Source organism: Acanthopagrus latus, chromosome 7 (assembly GCF_904848185.1).
Source record: "Acanthopagrus latus isolate v.2019 chromosome 7, fAcaLat1.1, whole genome shotgun sequence".
NCBI lineage: Eukaryota > Metazoa > Chordata > Actinopteri > Spariformes > Sparidae > Acanthopagrus > Acanthopagrus latus.
Genome location: NC_051045.1, coordinates 18,118,453 through 18,133,581, shown reverse-complemented (window position 1 = coordinate 18,133,581; position 15,129 = coordinate 18,118,453). Strand labels below are relative to the sequence as shown.

Here is a 15,129-nt window from a genome sequence, read left to right as displayed (position 1 = left end):
AAAAGAAAGTGCAAGTTAACGTTTGAGAACTGCCAAGTCGTCGCTTGTTACCAGCTGTTTGAGGTTAATTGTGTTTTGATTTTCTTGACTGTGCTGATGAGACCGTTTTGTGTACAGCATGTTGTCATTGCCATTTAGTTGCAACTAAAGCGCATCTTTAAAAATGATCTGAGATCATTTTTTAGTTTGTTTTTTTTAAAAAGCTAATAAGCTTGTAGATTTTAATGTATGCTAAGCACAGGGGATCGTTGTATTATTGACAGGAGAAGAGGGAAAACATTCATTAGGAGGAGACTATTGAAAATCCATACTGTGGTCTGCACCTTGGACCTATATGTATCTAAATTCCATTCACCTGAGATAGATCTTTTCATTGAACAGTTTCGAATAATGTGTGAAAACAAAATTCCAGCAGCCCCAGGCTGCACGCTAGCAGAACATCCATGATGACAGCACTGTTTATGTGAAGGAGGTTGCGCTCTCTGGAGAGGAAGATTCGGATGACATCCCCATTGTTTGTTCCATTATACTGCAGGGTTCACTTACATATAAGCTTCTAATGCTCTCAAAATGAAAGTAAACACAATTCCCAACTGCATTGTTTTCTCATGAAGGAGGTAAACATTTAATTTAAGGAGGTACACCAGAGGGCCAAGCATCGCTCTTTGAGTGAATCTTCAGAATGTTCCACTCTTTTCTGTTGGTAATGTATTTGTTTACTCGTAGATGGTTTTCATCGGGGCTGGAAAACTCATTACAGCTACTCAAATTACCGTGATTAATTATGTTTTTTTGGGTACTTGTACTTGAGTATTTGTTCAGTTCTGTGATTTTACACACACTTAAAGGTGCAGTATGTAAGAATTGTCCACCTGTCATTTTCATACTCAGATAGGGTGCAGCAGATTGATAGTTTAACCACTAATTGCTGCTAAATATGGCTGCTGTTAGCTAGCAAGCTCATTAGCTGTACGGCTAACGGCCTCAAACCAGAGCTGAGGGAGTGTCAATGTCAGCACCACTAACATACAGTACATTAGGACGTTGGACCAGAACAGCCTCTTAGCATGCTAACTTCAGTAGATATCTTTACAACACAGTACATAGACACCATAAGAACAGATAAAGATAAGATAAGATAAGATAAGGACTTTATTAATCCCGAAGGAAATTGCTGTGCCAGGGTTGCAGTACAAGGAAAACAGTATAAATCAAATCAAAATAGAAATAAAAATATAATATAAAAAATACAATGAAATAAAAGTAAATTGCAACTATAAATATGAGCTATTGACATGTAATAGCAGATAAGGTGCGAATCAGCAGCTTAAAGTGTTTGTGGACGTGCAGGGATATTCTCATTGTCCTATATGGAGAAGGGGGAAGAGTTAAAAAGTTTGATGGCCACAGGGAGAAAGGATCTCCTGTGGTGTTCTGTGGAGCACCTCGGTGCTCTCAGTCTGCGACTGCAGGTGCTGCAGTAAGAGTCCAGTGTTGCATGCAGGGGGTGCGATGTATTGTCCAGGATGTTGAGCAGTTTCCTCAGCATCCTCTGCTCAGACACCTCTGCCAGAGACTGCAGTTCAACTCCCAAAACAGATTCTCCTCCTACATCTATATATATATATATATCTATATCTATCTATCTATCTATCTATCTATCTATCTATCTATCTATCTATCTATCTATCTATCTATCTATCTATCTATCTATCTATGCATGTATGTATGTATGTATGTACACTCCAATAATTAACACACATGTAAATTTGTATGGAATAATAGATATAATTACATTCATTTTCTTTCTTTTGTGTCCATATCTGCACTCAAGAAATGTTAAGGAGACCAACGACTGTGAATTCATGTCATTTTTTTGTTTAAAAAATTGTCAATCCCATGTGAACTAGGCTGACCTTGCAGGCTGAGTAGCTTTATTGATTGCAGATTTCAGACAGCCTAATATCAGGCAGCAGAATTGAACCCTGAAAACCCCATACAGTGCTCACATGTCTGCACACACACTCACACACACTAAAGATGAATCAATGGGGAGCTGGTGAATTGAAAGATAAAATATTCATAGGTAATGAATATTCAGCTGAAAGTACTTTTGTATCATCCCCCTCAACAGTTTTACAGTTAAAATATTTATACCACCTTAACTAAATGGAACATCCGCTCAACCTAAACATTGTTGATGCCTAGGTGAGTATATGCCCACAGCACATGAGGGTGGTTGGTCTCTATGGAAACAGTTTCAGGTGTCTAGAAGTGTGATTTAAATCTGTGCGTCTCCTTCGTGCTGTCAAACAAGGTATCCCTGAATATGACAGCAGGAAAGACGTCCTGTCGGAAAAAAAACCTAACACACGGCAACTTGCTCCTTTTAATAATCTCCTCTGCCCATCCTTTACCACAGTTAGCACCTCCCCACCCGCACGTCCTGACTGAAGCGAAAGCATTAAAGCAATTTTGACTCGGTTATCACTTTATGTGTTGCCATTGGCAGAATTTATAACCAGATGAGCGGCACTGAAAATGTCTGTTTAGATTGGCGCGAGGACGTGGGCAGTAATGTGTGCTGCCACCTGCTCCTCTCTCAATGTTTTCTGCTCAGCAGTGCAAGGCTACAGGCAGCGAGTCTAATTCTGTCTGCACTGCGACTTTAGGATTTAGGGACCTTTTACCAGGGCTGTAAAGGCATCGGGAGATGATGATGTCAGTGCAATTTAATCTTGTCAAAACTTCAAGGTTGGCCTAGAGGCAGGGATACTGACTATCAACAAACTACTGTAAGAAACCCCCTCGGGTTTATTCCTGGCACTGGGTGAGGTTGAGAAGGCTATTAAATTTGCACACTATCAACTGCAAGGTGGCTGTTGTTACAGACCACAAACACGGCTAAAGAGCCCTTGAGTAAGACACTAAACCCCAAATTACTGCGAGGCTCCAAAGAGTAAAAGGAAGAGACTTTCTGGCCTTATCATGCCTCCTAAAGTTGCCTTATGTTGACTTGAAATCTCTTTGTTAAAAACCACAATTTTCAGGCCTCTGTTACAGTGAAATCTGACACACACACATACACATACACACACACACACACACACACACACACACACACACACACACACACACACACACTGCTGCTTGGTATTTGATTTTGAAATGTCACACTCATGTAAAGCCTTTTTGTTTTAGCAGCTGTCACCGCAGAGTTGCCGATGATAGGAAAACTGCTTTGGCCAAAGAGAACCATCGGTCACAAGTAGCCCCTCGCCAACGCCAACTAAAGACCACTTAACCGGACATTTGCTTAATAACACTACAAGCTACAGCCTCTGAATGACCATCGAGTTGAATGAACACCTCTGACAGTCTCTGGCACAACTGACCGTTACGAGCCTCACCAAAAATCTCATCCCATTGTGTGTAAATGTCATTTCAAGCTGCTACTTTAAAGCACGTGTGGCATTTTCATCCGTTTATCTTTGTGTGCCGTTTCACTGAAATCAACTGTTAACAGTAAATTACTTGAGTAAGCTTGATATAATTAATGAACACTGTGCTAGAGATAATTAGTATCAGCGTCTGTAAGTGCTGATAAATTATGATCCAGATTATGACCACATTTCGAATAAATGTTGCCTTCCTGTTGGAAAGGAGATGGCTACTGTTTGCTCCCCTGGGCATCACTCTGCACAGATTTGTTGAAATGTGTAAGAGGAATAAGAGCTGATAACGGACAGAGTCGGTCTTTGTGCACCCTGCCATCTGTTGCTGCAAGAAATGTATCCAGGAGTCCTTCCTGTTCGGCATTCGAGCAAAATTCTCTGTGCCATAAACGGAGCTATTTAAGTTTTACTCTGATTGCTTTTTTACGGTTTCTACTATCTATTCTTATTTTAATTTTTTATACTCAGAAAGATTAATCTGTATGTTTCTTTATTATCTTTCATTTTCTGATAAAGTGCCTTCAGTGATGTCACTCAGTCAATTTGCATTGTGGGTCCTGTAACATTGCTGCAAACACACTTAAATGTGTCAAAATTGGGGACTTACCCGTTAAGGTTCATTTATGGGAACTGACAATTTTATTACATCTTGTCCTTGTCAAGCTCATGGAAAATAGAGGTTTAATCCAAGATCTCATATATGCAACACATGCTTACTATGATTAATGGATTCATATAGGCTGTAAAGATATGACATTACCGCCTGTGACGGATGTATTGCGGTTCCATAGATAGATAGACAGATTGTGCGTCTCCATGCTGAATTTACCAGACACAACCCAGGTCAGACTTCGCAAGCTGGTTTTCTACCTACATGTCTTTTCTGTAGCCAGGCAAAAAAACATTTTTTTATTGACCTACAGGAGGATTTATCTCAAAGTGAATCTTTCCCTTCATTAGCCCCTCGCAAAGCCTCCCTATCAGCAGCTGTAGAGAGTAAATTCTTGATCTTCTTAAGTAATGGACCTCCACAGCCATTGAACTGCACTATGCAATAAAAGGTATGCTGGCCCATTACTCTTCTATGCAAAGGCTGTTGAGCACAGCCTGGCTAATGAACTAAGGCTACCGGATACATTTTTATAAAAAGAAAACAACCAGGGAATCTGACTGAGCCAATATGAGCGCGAGAGAGTGAGAGCATCTGTGTGATGTATCAGAGTGAACTGCAGACAACACCCAAATCCTTTTTTGGATTGACAGCCATGCAGGTGGGCCATGGTTTTATATGTTCAGATGTATTATACAATGGAGCAAAGGGGGTTATGGGAAAAGGAGGTGGATTTATGGTTTTGTGAAAAATGATTACAAGGAAAGTGAAAGTGATGTAAGTTTACATATTTGAAGCAATAGCTGTTCAATATTTCATGAAAACATTAAAGTAGGCTATATCGCGTTACCTCCAGTCCTGACAAATTGTCAAATTACTTTCTATTACAAGTGACAAATTGCCCACCATTTCTACCTGTGCATGTTTGCATGTAGATCTCTGTGTGTGTGTATTTCCTTTCCACCTTAGAACCTCCACTCCCCAGTCTCCGAATGTGCGCATTTTCCTCCACACAGCCCGAAGAATTTTTGTCAGGTGTGCAGTCAGGAGTTGAGCAATGTTCTGTGATCAAGAAACATCATAATTAACATCTTTAAATCCCATTTTGAAGTTTGTGCATTTCGAGATTTGCCCCCCCGCTACTCCGAGGGAAATTGCTGTGTTTCGCTGTCTGCTCACCGACCTGCAGAGTGTGCAAAATTAAGCAGCGATGTTTTCGCCTGCAAATCTGGGTTAAACACGGGGGTCTCTGCATTGTGCGATAAGCGCAGATCTTGCAAACATTTGCACTTTTCTTTGTGCTGGCCCAAAATTAGACAAGCTAGTCATACAGGAGAATTTGAATTCAGTCTACTGAATGGTTGAGAAATAAGACCTAATGACTTTTTGCAGCTTAACACATGCATTTAAGGCACAATGCCATTATATGCGCGCACACACACACGCACACACACACACACACACACACACCAACACACACCCACAGACACACACAATGTGAAGGAAGTAATACCTTCCGGGGTTTGCTATTAAGATGGTTAATCCGCAGGCCTCGAGAGGAGCAGGATAAAATATTCCTGGAGGAAGCTTTTCACAACAAGCTCCTAGGATCAAGTGCATGAATAAATTACAGACATAATTAAAGGAAATGTCAAATGGCTGCTGTATGGAGCATTATTAACGATGCCCTGGCCATGTTAAAGGAACCTGGGCCTGAAATGAGGATGATCAATGTAGGTTTAATGGGGTTCCTAGTAGACTGAGGGACTACGGGACCTACGATAATACTGTTCGGCTTCGCTGAGGCCCAGTGCAGATATTGACCTGGTGGTGAATGTACACAAGGGTAACATGACTGTGGTAATAAAGAAGAGGGATCCAGTGTTTGCGTCTGAATAAAAAGAGACAGACAGACAAAAAAAAGTAATGAAGGGCAGCTGTGTGTGCGTGTGTGTGTGTGTGTGAGAGAGAGAGAGAGAGAGAGAGAGAGAGTGTGAATTAAAAAAAACAGAGAGGCAAGAAGCGAGTTGGAAGTGAAAGCAGTTTCGTCTTCAGTCTTGTCATGGGAAATACATCCTTTCACCATGAAGCAAAGCTGTCAGCGGATGCTTATCAAAAAACAGTGAAGCGTCAGCCCTCTGCAACTCAGTGCGAGCAGCAACCTAATTCCTTTCAGTTGGCAAAGGCGGTTAGTCAAGTCAAGTGAAGTAAATTTTCTTTTATAGAGCCCCAAATCACAAATTTGTCTCAGAGGGCTTTACAATCTGTACAACATACAACACCCTCTATTTATCCTTTAGAACCCTCGATTTCGTGAGAGGGAGTAAACAACTTAACTGAAGATGAAAAAAAGCAGAAACCTCAGAGAGAGCAACAGAGGAAGGATCCCTCTTTGAGGATGGACAGGCAGAGTGATAGCTGAAGTAAACAGAGCAGACAGAAGCAGCAGTCTTAGAATTCCTAAAAGAAGAAACAGTATTGTAACTAATATCTAGGAATTCTGCATTCGGATGTCTATAAAAAGTACCAGCTATGCTATATATTAGTTGAATTGCGCAGCTTACTTACATTATCCCAAACGTTTCCAACAATATTCAAACAGAGACAATAACACAAGGTGCAAGGGAATCTATTCATCATTATTACAACACAGAGTTGTAAATCTAAACGGAAGCTTGTAAACTCCCTCATGCGCCGGAAATTACAGACCATGTAGTTATTGCGGTTATTCATATTAAAATATACATAAACACATAGTGCGTGTGCAAGCAGCAGCAGCAAGACGGTGATGATAAGGTGGTCGGCATCTACATATTGCGCATTCGACGTCTGGGAAACACTGTCCAACAACTTTGACTGTGTGTGAGTAAGCATCGTTGCTGTAAACACAGACTCCACTTCAACTTGCTCGAGTCACAGTCTGCCCTGTTCCTGCAACCGGACATTAGCCAGGAGAAGCCTCAAACCCAGCAGGATTAGCATGGCTCTTTTCCGACCCACCTCCTCCCAGGTGTGGTCCGACTGGTCAGGCTGATTGGTCAATGGCTGCTGCTCCTAATCGAAAAAACCTGCTTTCTCCACTGATGATGATGATGATGATGATGATAGCATGTTTGGCACAGGCAGTACATGTTTCAGCAATAAAGTCAAAAAATTAAGATACAGCCACAGCACCGGAGCAGCAGATGTTATATATTGCTAGTTTAAAGCAGCTACCAAAAACTTGTATTGACTTTGTGCCTCCTATAGAGAGAAGTCACCGTCAATCAATAGTGATCTGCTCATAGATGTAACATAGATACCGGATCCTAATTGCAACTCCTCATGTGGCATGTACGCCAAAAACAGTTTCAGGTGCTCGGGGTAGTTTGAGGTTCTGGGGTAAGTAATATATGCACCATATATCTACACGCCCTTACTGTAAAATGCCAAAACATCAGTGAAGAGGGCCAATTATAAAGGCAGAAATGTCACCGATATCACTATCATCATTAGCACACTCGCATTATCTGTGCCGCTCCATTACATCTCCACATCAACCAGGTGCATTTCTTGTGCAGCGAGTGGTCGAGTGGAAAACAGGCTCAGTTGTATCCACGACACTTCAGCGTCCTCCAATCACAACTAGTTTGAGTGATGTCACTCAGCCCCCGTGCGTGCCCCACTTGCACACAAAGACGATGCCACACTCGCACATTTTTGAGTAATTTCAACACCCCACTCTGCAGCTCTGTGTTTTCAGCCACTTGCAGCTCATTATATTGTTTTCTGGTACGTGTATACTTGAGTCCAAATGGCTCTCAGTGGCCCCACATATTGCAGTTGGCAGCCACTCCTAGCTCGTAACCTCACACAAGCGGATTTCATGCCGCTGTCTGGTGAGTAATGAAGGCTTGGTGAAAGAAACAAGTGATCGGTGAAGAAAGCAAAACCAAAGTGACCAAAACCTGTTAGCGAGCTCTGGAGACGATACACCCCCTGGTGGTTGGAAATAACACAGAGCCAAGTAAAATTTACTAAAAAGTAGATGGTTAAAGCAAAAAAAAAATAATAATAATAAAATAATGAAACAGGTCTTATTACAAATGGGCCTGTCTTTTGTTTGATTTACGATTGTTGCGATCCAGGCAGAGCACTACACCAAACACTCAATATCATTTCCAATTTTTGGGACAACCCTTCAAGGCCCTCATATGTCATCAGAAGTCGTGGTATTTATGTAAACAGACACGACTGGCCATTTCCAGTATGCCCTCTTCAGCTGTGGAGATTCCTCTTATCATTGTGGCAGTCTGGGTTTTACAACAATGCCATTTGTCATGTATCTGATCTAATAGAAAAGACGCTCACAATTCCTTCTGTCATGGACAAATTGACAATAACAACGGTTAGCTGGCTAGCAGTGGTGGTTCTAGACCCGTTTTAATAGGGGGACCAGGTTGGGGACGCCTTTTTGGTTAGGGGGCACATACAACCCAGTTAAAAAAGACAAATCGCTCACAAGGGTTTAAATCGGACGCAGAACAGTGATTAGAATTTCAACAATTGTGATTGGGTAGTAAACTGCTGAGACACTTTATTTCCACCTTACCCTTCAGTACAAAATTATTGCAAGAAATCTGTCGTTGTCCCCTAACCCTATCCCAAGGCGCGATGGCACAAAATGGAATGGCTGGACAAAATGGTGTTTTGGGATTAGGTCTTAATCGACACTATTTAGCAGTGTCACATATTTTGGTCCGGGGGTTCACAATAAGGAATTACAGTCTGCATATATATAGATCCCTTTAGTATGTACTATATAATTGACATAAAATCATTTGACAGGACAGGGCAATCTAAACTATGTTAATGATTTAATCAATTATATATGTAAATATATAAATAATACAAATACCATGTAGTTCATCCTTACAGATCATTGTGGAATGTTGGAAATTGAGTGTATAAACCTTTACAAAGGTTATAAACCTTGATATACAAATTGTTTATAAAGCATTTAATTGTTTGAGAACTCATACATTTACCACTTACGTGTTACCATAAAGTATGAACTAGCTATAGCTAGTAGAACTAGCAATAAAAGTCCACAGTATTAAGTTTATATCTTTATCTTATTTTTGATGCATGGCACATGTAATTATTCATGTATGTACTGTATGAATTTATATGGGGATTTTGGCAGGTCTGGTCCTCCATACAGTGGGGAAGGTGTGAGAGTCCGCGAGGGTTATTGATGAGGCTTTTGGACAGGCTGCGTGTTGACCAGGAGGATCTCACCGCAGACATAATCTTCCGTTTGTGAGTTTCGTTTTCTGAACCTGGGAGAAAAAAAAAATGCCCTCAGACTAAACCACATAATGACCCCTTGCTCCACTGATCTCGAACCGAGGAGCCTCGCAGTTCGGTTGCAGTACTGCGGTCTGACGCGGGGGGGAGCGGTTCTCCTCCAGGTGCGTCTTTCCTCCCTCCTTCCCTCCAGCACCTTCCCATCCCGGAGCTGCTGCTGCTGCTGCTGATGCCTCTTGCTCCGGTTGCTCCGTCGCATCCTCGCCGCCGCGGAGCCCACTTCTCCTTCTTCTTCCTCCTCCTCCTCTTCTTCTCCTTCTTCTTCTTCTTCTTCTTCTTCTCCTTCTTCTTCTTCTTTTTCTCCTCCTTCTTCTTCTTCGGGGGTGGTGGGAGGGGGGGCGGGAGCTGACTTGATGCGCATAACAAATCATCTCCGCAAGATTTCCCTCCTCGAGCCCCAATTTTCAGACCTGCGCGTGCTGGATTCGAGAGCGTAAACACAGGCGGGAGTGAAGCGTCTTTAGCTGGGTTCCGTTTCAGATGTGATTCAGCACCGCAAACAACGTGGGTGTTGTGTGCGTGCGTGTGTGTGTGTGAGAGAGAGAGGGAGTGTGTGTGTATGTGTGCGTTTTTTTTTTATGGTGGGGAGTGGAGGAGCGGGAGGAGAGCAGCGATATGAGACGCGTGTGTTGATGCCTCCTGCGTTCAGCCCTTCTCCTCTGACTGACTGACTTACTGACCACCGGCTCTCTGTTTTTTTCACCTGTGTGAACGACCTTGCGATTGTGACCGAGATATCCCCCCCTCCAAAAAAAAAAAAAAAAAAAAAAAAACAAGGTTTCCATGGAGGATCAATCAGTCGCTTTATCCGCGAGGGCTGAATTTGGTTCCTGCTGCTCTCAAGACTCAAGATAAGAGGTGAGAAACACACACACACACACACACACACACACAGACACCCGCACTACACGGCACACGCGCGATTGGGAACGCGTGCACAAATACAGAAATCTAAATTATTGACACAGTGGTATTTACATGCTGAAATATTTATCCACTCAAACAGGGCTCAGACGTCGGCCTGTCCTGCCCACTGCCCCCGAATTGGCCCATCAGTTCCTGAAGCCTTGTGTCTGATAATGGTTGTTTTACCCCGGAGTGGCGTGACGTGCCCTCCCAATTCCTCCACACTCAGCTGTCTGCTTGCACTTTCGTTCTCATTCTTATTATTTCTCACTCAATAAGGAGCTGGAGCTCAGCCGTGCCTTTCTTTGTCAAACTGCTGTGGAGATGCTGTTGCATCACTCACATGGTGGTTGTGTTTGTCTTAAGCCCATGCTCCCTGTGGTTCCCCTACCTGGTGTGGTGCCACACTGCAGGCAGCCTGGCTTCATCCCCCCCCCCCCGTGAAAATGTGTGGCTACAGGCCAGAGCAACACAGTGTCAAGGGGCTCAGATCAGCCTTGAGTGAATGCGTTCAAGTGTGCTCAAGGTGCCCATCCTCCAAAAGAAAGAAAAAATGCAAACCTTGAAAAGTGTCAAAGCTATGATTGGCTTATCACTCTTGAGATTGAGCAAGTGTTAAAGGCACACACACACACACACACACACACACACACACACACACACACACACACACACACAGGATTTGTTCCCTGCAACATTCAAAAGGTAATTTGCGTACTGGTATATGCCACAGTGTCAGCCGGAATATCTGTGATGAATGCAGCTCAGGCCTTCAAAGTAAGTGCACTCCCACTCTGCCAGCTGGGCTATTTGTTCAACCAGCGTGTTACTTGGATGCAGGCGGAGTGTGATGGAGGTGGCGGGTATCGTGATTATACATTATTTTTTCATGTCAGTTAACCCAGTGGTGTGTTGTTACAGGAAGGCTCCCTCCCTGATTGAGAGTGATTCACCCCGCAAAGCTTTTCTCGCCACCTTTTATCACCGGCATCGTTAGCACCGTTATCCATGAGTGCAAGCTGAGAAAGGTGCGTGAAACTGTGTGTGTGTGTGTGTGTGTGGGTGGGTGGCAACATGCTTGTGCTCGCCTCCGTGTGTGTTCCTGCATGTGCGGATAGCCTTTTACTGTAGGTACATGTGAGTCACTGAGTGTGATATCGCTGACAGGATTCTGTAACTCAGTGTTTTGCATTTGTGAATGATTTATTAGAGCTGTGTCAAAACAAAACGGAGCACGTTGCGTCAGCTGGAAGACGGTGCCATCCCTTACACAAAAAGAAGAACATTACGGATGCAAACCAAGACGTGCAAAGTCGACAGTAGTGTAATACCCACTGTACCTTCCACACACACGCGCCAACCCTCTGTCCTGAGGTGCCAGCGGTTTGCACACTGTGGGCCTATCGCTGAGGTATGGCATGCAGGACTCCTCTCGAGAGGGAAGCGTACCAATCCAATTTTTAGACTTTGGGTGAGGAAAAAGGCCAGAGCGAACATGAAAGGTAGGGAAGAAAATCCTTGCTGAGACCCCACGTGTCTGATTTGACATCCAGGCAGCTGACAAACAATTAGACCCTCCATAAGTAGCGTTCTGAACCAGGCTCGCCCTGGGATTAGGCCACAAATGAGCCGCACATCTCGGCTTATGTCTTCTAAATGGAAAGCGAGTGTGTGCGTGCCTGTGTGTGTGTGTAGGACGGTTGTTAAATGTGTTGTACACGGGAAGAACGTGAGTTCGGTGTGCGTAGGTGTGTGTGGGTTGTGTGACATTTAGCAGACTGGCGTTATTATCTGTCTCTGCCCTTGCTATATCTTGAACACCTCTAGGAGAGATTTGTGTATCCGTGAGCGCAGTGGACCTGCCTGTCCACACGAATGTTCCGCATGTACTCCGGACACGTGCACGTATGTGTGACTGCGCTCTAACTGCTGCGTTATTGCCGGGTTCTCCGTTGTGTGTATGTTTGACATTTCATAATTGCATCATTACCCGCTCAGTCTCCCCCCTGCAAGAAGTGGGTGCGCTGCAATTTGCAACACATGCTTCAAGCAGACAGTCACTTGCCCTTGATTATGGACCTGGGTGGAATGGCTTCCTCATCAGGCTGTCTTGATTCACCCCAGCATGTGGGGAGACACATGCTGCTGTGGGTGAATCTAATTGATTGGATGGCACCCAATTCCCAGGTCCAAGTCTCCTCAGGCAGCCAGAGTGAATCCGTCCAAGTGAGGGATGAGCTTAGGCGTTGGTCGCTCCCCTAATAGATTGGCATGGGCTTCCTCCCATATGGCTCTGGTATCACCCTCAGACATCTCCGGGTACAAGTTGGCCAAACAACGGGGCACAAAGTGACACCGCCTGAATCTTCACTGATTACAAATGTGAGAGAAGAAATGTGACACATCCCGCACCAAATTCCGCATCCAATTTTACCCTAATCATACTTTTACATTTGACACTTGGCTTGTCTTCTCCTGACAGATCATTCAAGGCACGGCGTTGGAAGCCAGATAAAGAAATGTGGGAGTTTTTACAACTAAATTCTTGTTCCAACAGGTCAAGCTCCCCTCTCACGGAGAACACCAGTGCCATTTCAAAGCTTATTGGATGAAAATCTCATTTGCCCTTGGCTGCCAAAGATGACGTTGCCATGGAAACAGCTTCTACTGTTATCAATCATCCACTGTCTGGCAGGTAAACCACCTTTTCATATGAGTAATGATTCTTTCACGTTTGGACATTTACAGTTGCAGGATGATAGCTGAAGAGCTGCAAATCATGTCAGTGTCAGAGATGATGGGGTGGACCCGGGTTTGACGGAACGCTCCTCCGTATTGACTTCCATTCACGACGCAGACACAATACTCTCAATCTTTCTCATCACCACTCTGTGATAGTGGCTTGATGAAGAGATATTTGATGCTGTTACCTTGTCTTTCATACTTTTTTCTTTGTGCATTTAGAAAATGTAAGTGGCGCGAAACACAAAGCAAAGACGATCGCCTCTGTAACCTTTTTCCTCTCAGTGTTTACGCTCAGAACAGAGAACAGAGATTGGTCCTCACAACTTGAAATAAATAAGAATTATTTTGCACAATGTACAACAATTTGCCAATGAAATATTTTTGAAAAATCAACATTTTCAAAAACACTTTCTAGTCCATTTCTATAACACATAATTCATAACACATTATGAACATGCTTTCAGTGTTATAATATCCCTATAGTGCTGTATAATCATAGTTATAAGCACTAATAGATATTCGTAATGCCTTATAACAATAATCATAATTGATTATGAGGTCGATATCTATGATCCATTATAGATATCTATATTATACTTATATTATACTAAACAATTAGTATACAATTTATGTAATATATGTACTTTAACTGTGTTATAATAGGCCTATAATGCTATGTAATAGTGATTTAAATCACTGATGAATATGTCTGTACTGCGTTTCAGATATGTTATTATATTATATACTTATAATGTGTTATAGTGTGCCTATAGTTATAAGCAATAATAAAAATTCTGAATCCTTTATAACAATAATCATAAGAGATTATAGCGCATTTGATAATGACTTATAAGGCCAAGTATCAATACTTCATGATTGCTGCACGATCGCTATTTTGCAAGGAGAATACAATTCTCAAATTTGTAATGCACAATAGTCATTTTATAGCACATTATAATTATCATGATTGTAAGCAGCTTATGACATTATTGCACATTATAATCATGATTGTGATGTGCAATAATGTCAAAAGTTGCTTAAAGTGGCCATTAGGTGCATTAAGTATTGAATTAAGTAAGAATAGGTACAGTAACATACAGTGTCAATAAAATGTATAAAGCATTACAGATATTGATGTAGTAATAAGATATTAAGTTATAAAGCAACATCATGCAGGCTCATAACTATGATTATATGGCACTATGGGCTGCTGTAATGCATCATAAGTATGTTCATGATGTGGTATAGAAATGGGCTCCATAGAAAGCGTTACCCAATTTTCCTCTTCGATTAAATGAAAGTGGAATTGTTTTAATTGCTGACAGGGCAGCATTTCTAACACTTCCCACCAAGTGTCAGGACATAATCATGACACAGTGACGGACGATCAGGTGTTCAATTTATTCCCCTCATTTGTTCGGTGGAAATGTGCACTTTGCAACACCTCAAGATAATATGGAACATACTGAGTCATTTCCCATGTTTAGTAATGTCCAGCCTTCCTATTAGACCCAAATATCCCATTTCGTCCCAGAGAACAAGGATTTATGGGGGCTTGACTCAGCATGGCACTTTCTTTCTTTTTTTTTGTCGTTTCCATGCTCAGGCTGTTTCTGTTTCTCCCACAGATTGTCTGGACAGTGGATCGTACCATGGCCCAAGATGGAGGATGGAACCAGGTGACTTGTTCATTCCTGTCGACTCCATAGAAGAAGAAGCGACTCTGACCTGTGACGCAAAGGGAATACCAGCTCCTCAGTACAGGTAGGAGTCAGACTGAGCTGTGTGTGTGATGGTTTCAATAAAGAAGATGCAGCATTTCATGTTTTCAAAAAAAAAGAATCTGTCATGTTTTAACCGTGACTATTAAAAAGAGTGAAAATCTGAATTATAAATGATTAATCCCCCCAAAAAACTGTTTGCAAACTTGACTATATAAATATAATTTAGTCAATTTATTTCTTTTTTGTGAGACAGCTAATGTGCACTTTCTCCCTCGTCTCATCGTCACTCTTATTCCTGAAAGCATTTCTGAGCTGTCAGTGTCACAAGAGGACCGTGGTT

At 42.4% G+C, this 15,129-nt stretch overlaps 1 protein-coding gene across 3 annotated transcripts in view; it reads left to right on the top strand.

The window, feature by feature from the left end:
• The first annotated feature begins 9,769 nt into the window (after positions 1 to 9,769).
• Positions 9,770 to 15,129, top strand: part of cntn3a.2 (contactin 3a, tandem duplicate 2) — a 42,822-nt gene continuing 37,462 nt past the window's right edge. For 2 of the 3 annotated variants that reach the window (XM_037105462.1, XM_037105464.1), the window contains exons 1-4: positions 9,770 to 10,272; positions 11,242 to 11,348; positions 12,878 to 13,015; positions 14,694 to 14,829. In XM_037105462.1, the coding sequence (XP_036961357.1) occupies positions 12,961 to 13,015; positions 14,694 to 14,829 (191 nt within the window). In that variant the 5' untranslated portion in view covers positions 9,770 to 10,272; positions 11,242 to 11,348; positions 12,878 to 12,960. The remainder of the gene's footprint in view (positions 10,273 to 11,241; positions 11,349 to 12,877; positions 13,016 to 14,693; positions 14,830 to 15,129) is intronic. The other variant, XM_037105463.1, reaches the window with a different exon arrangement.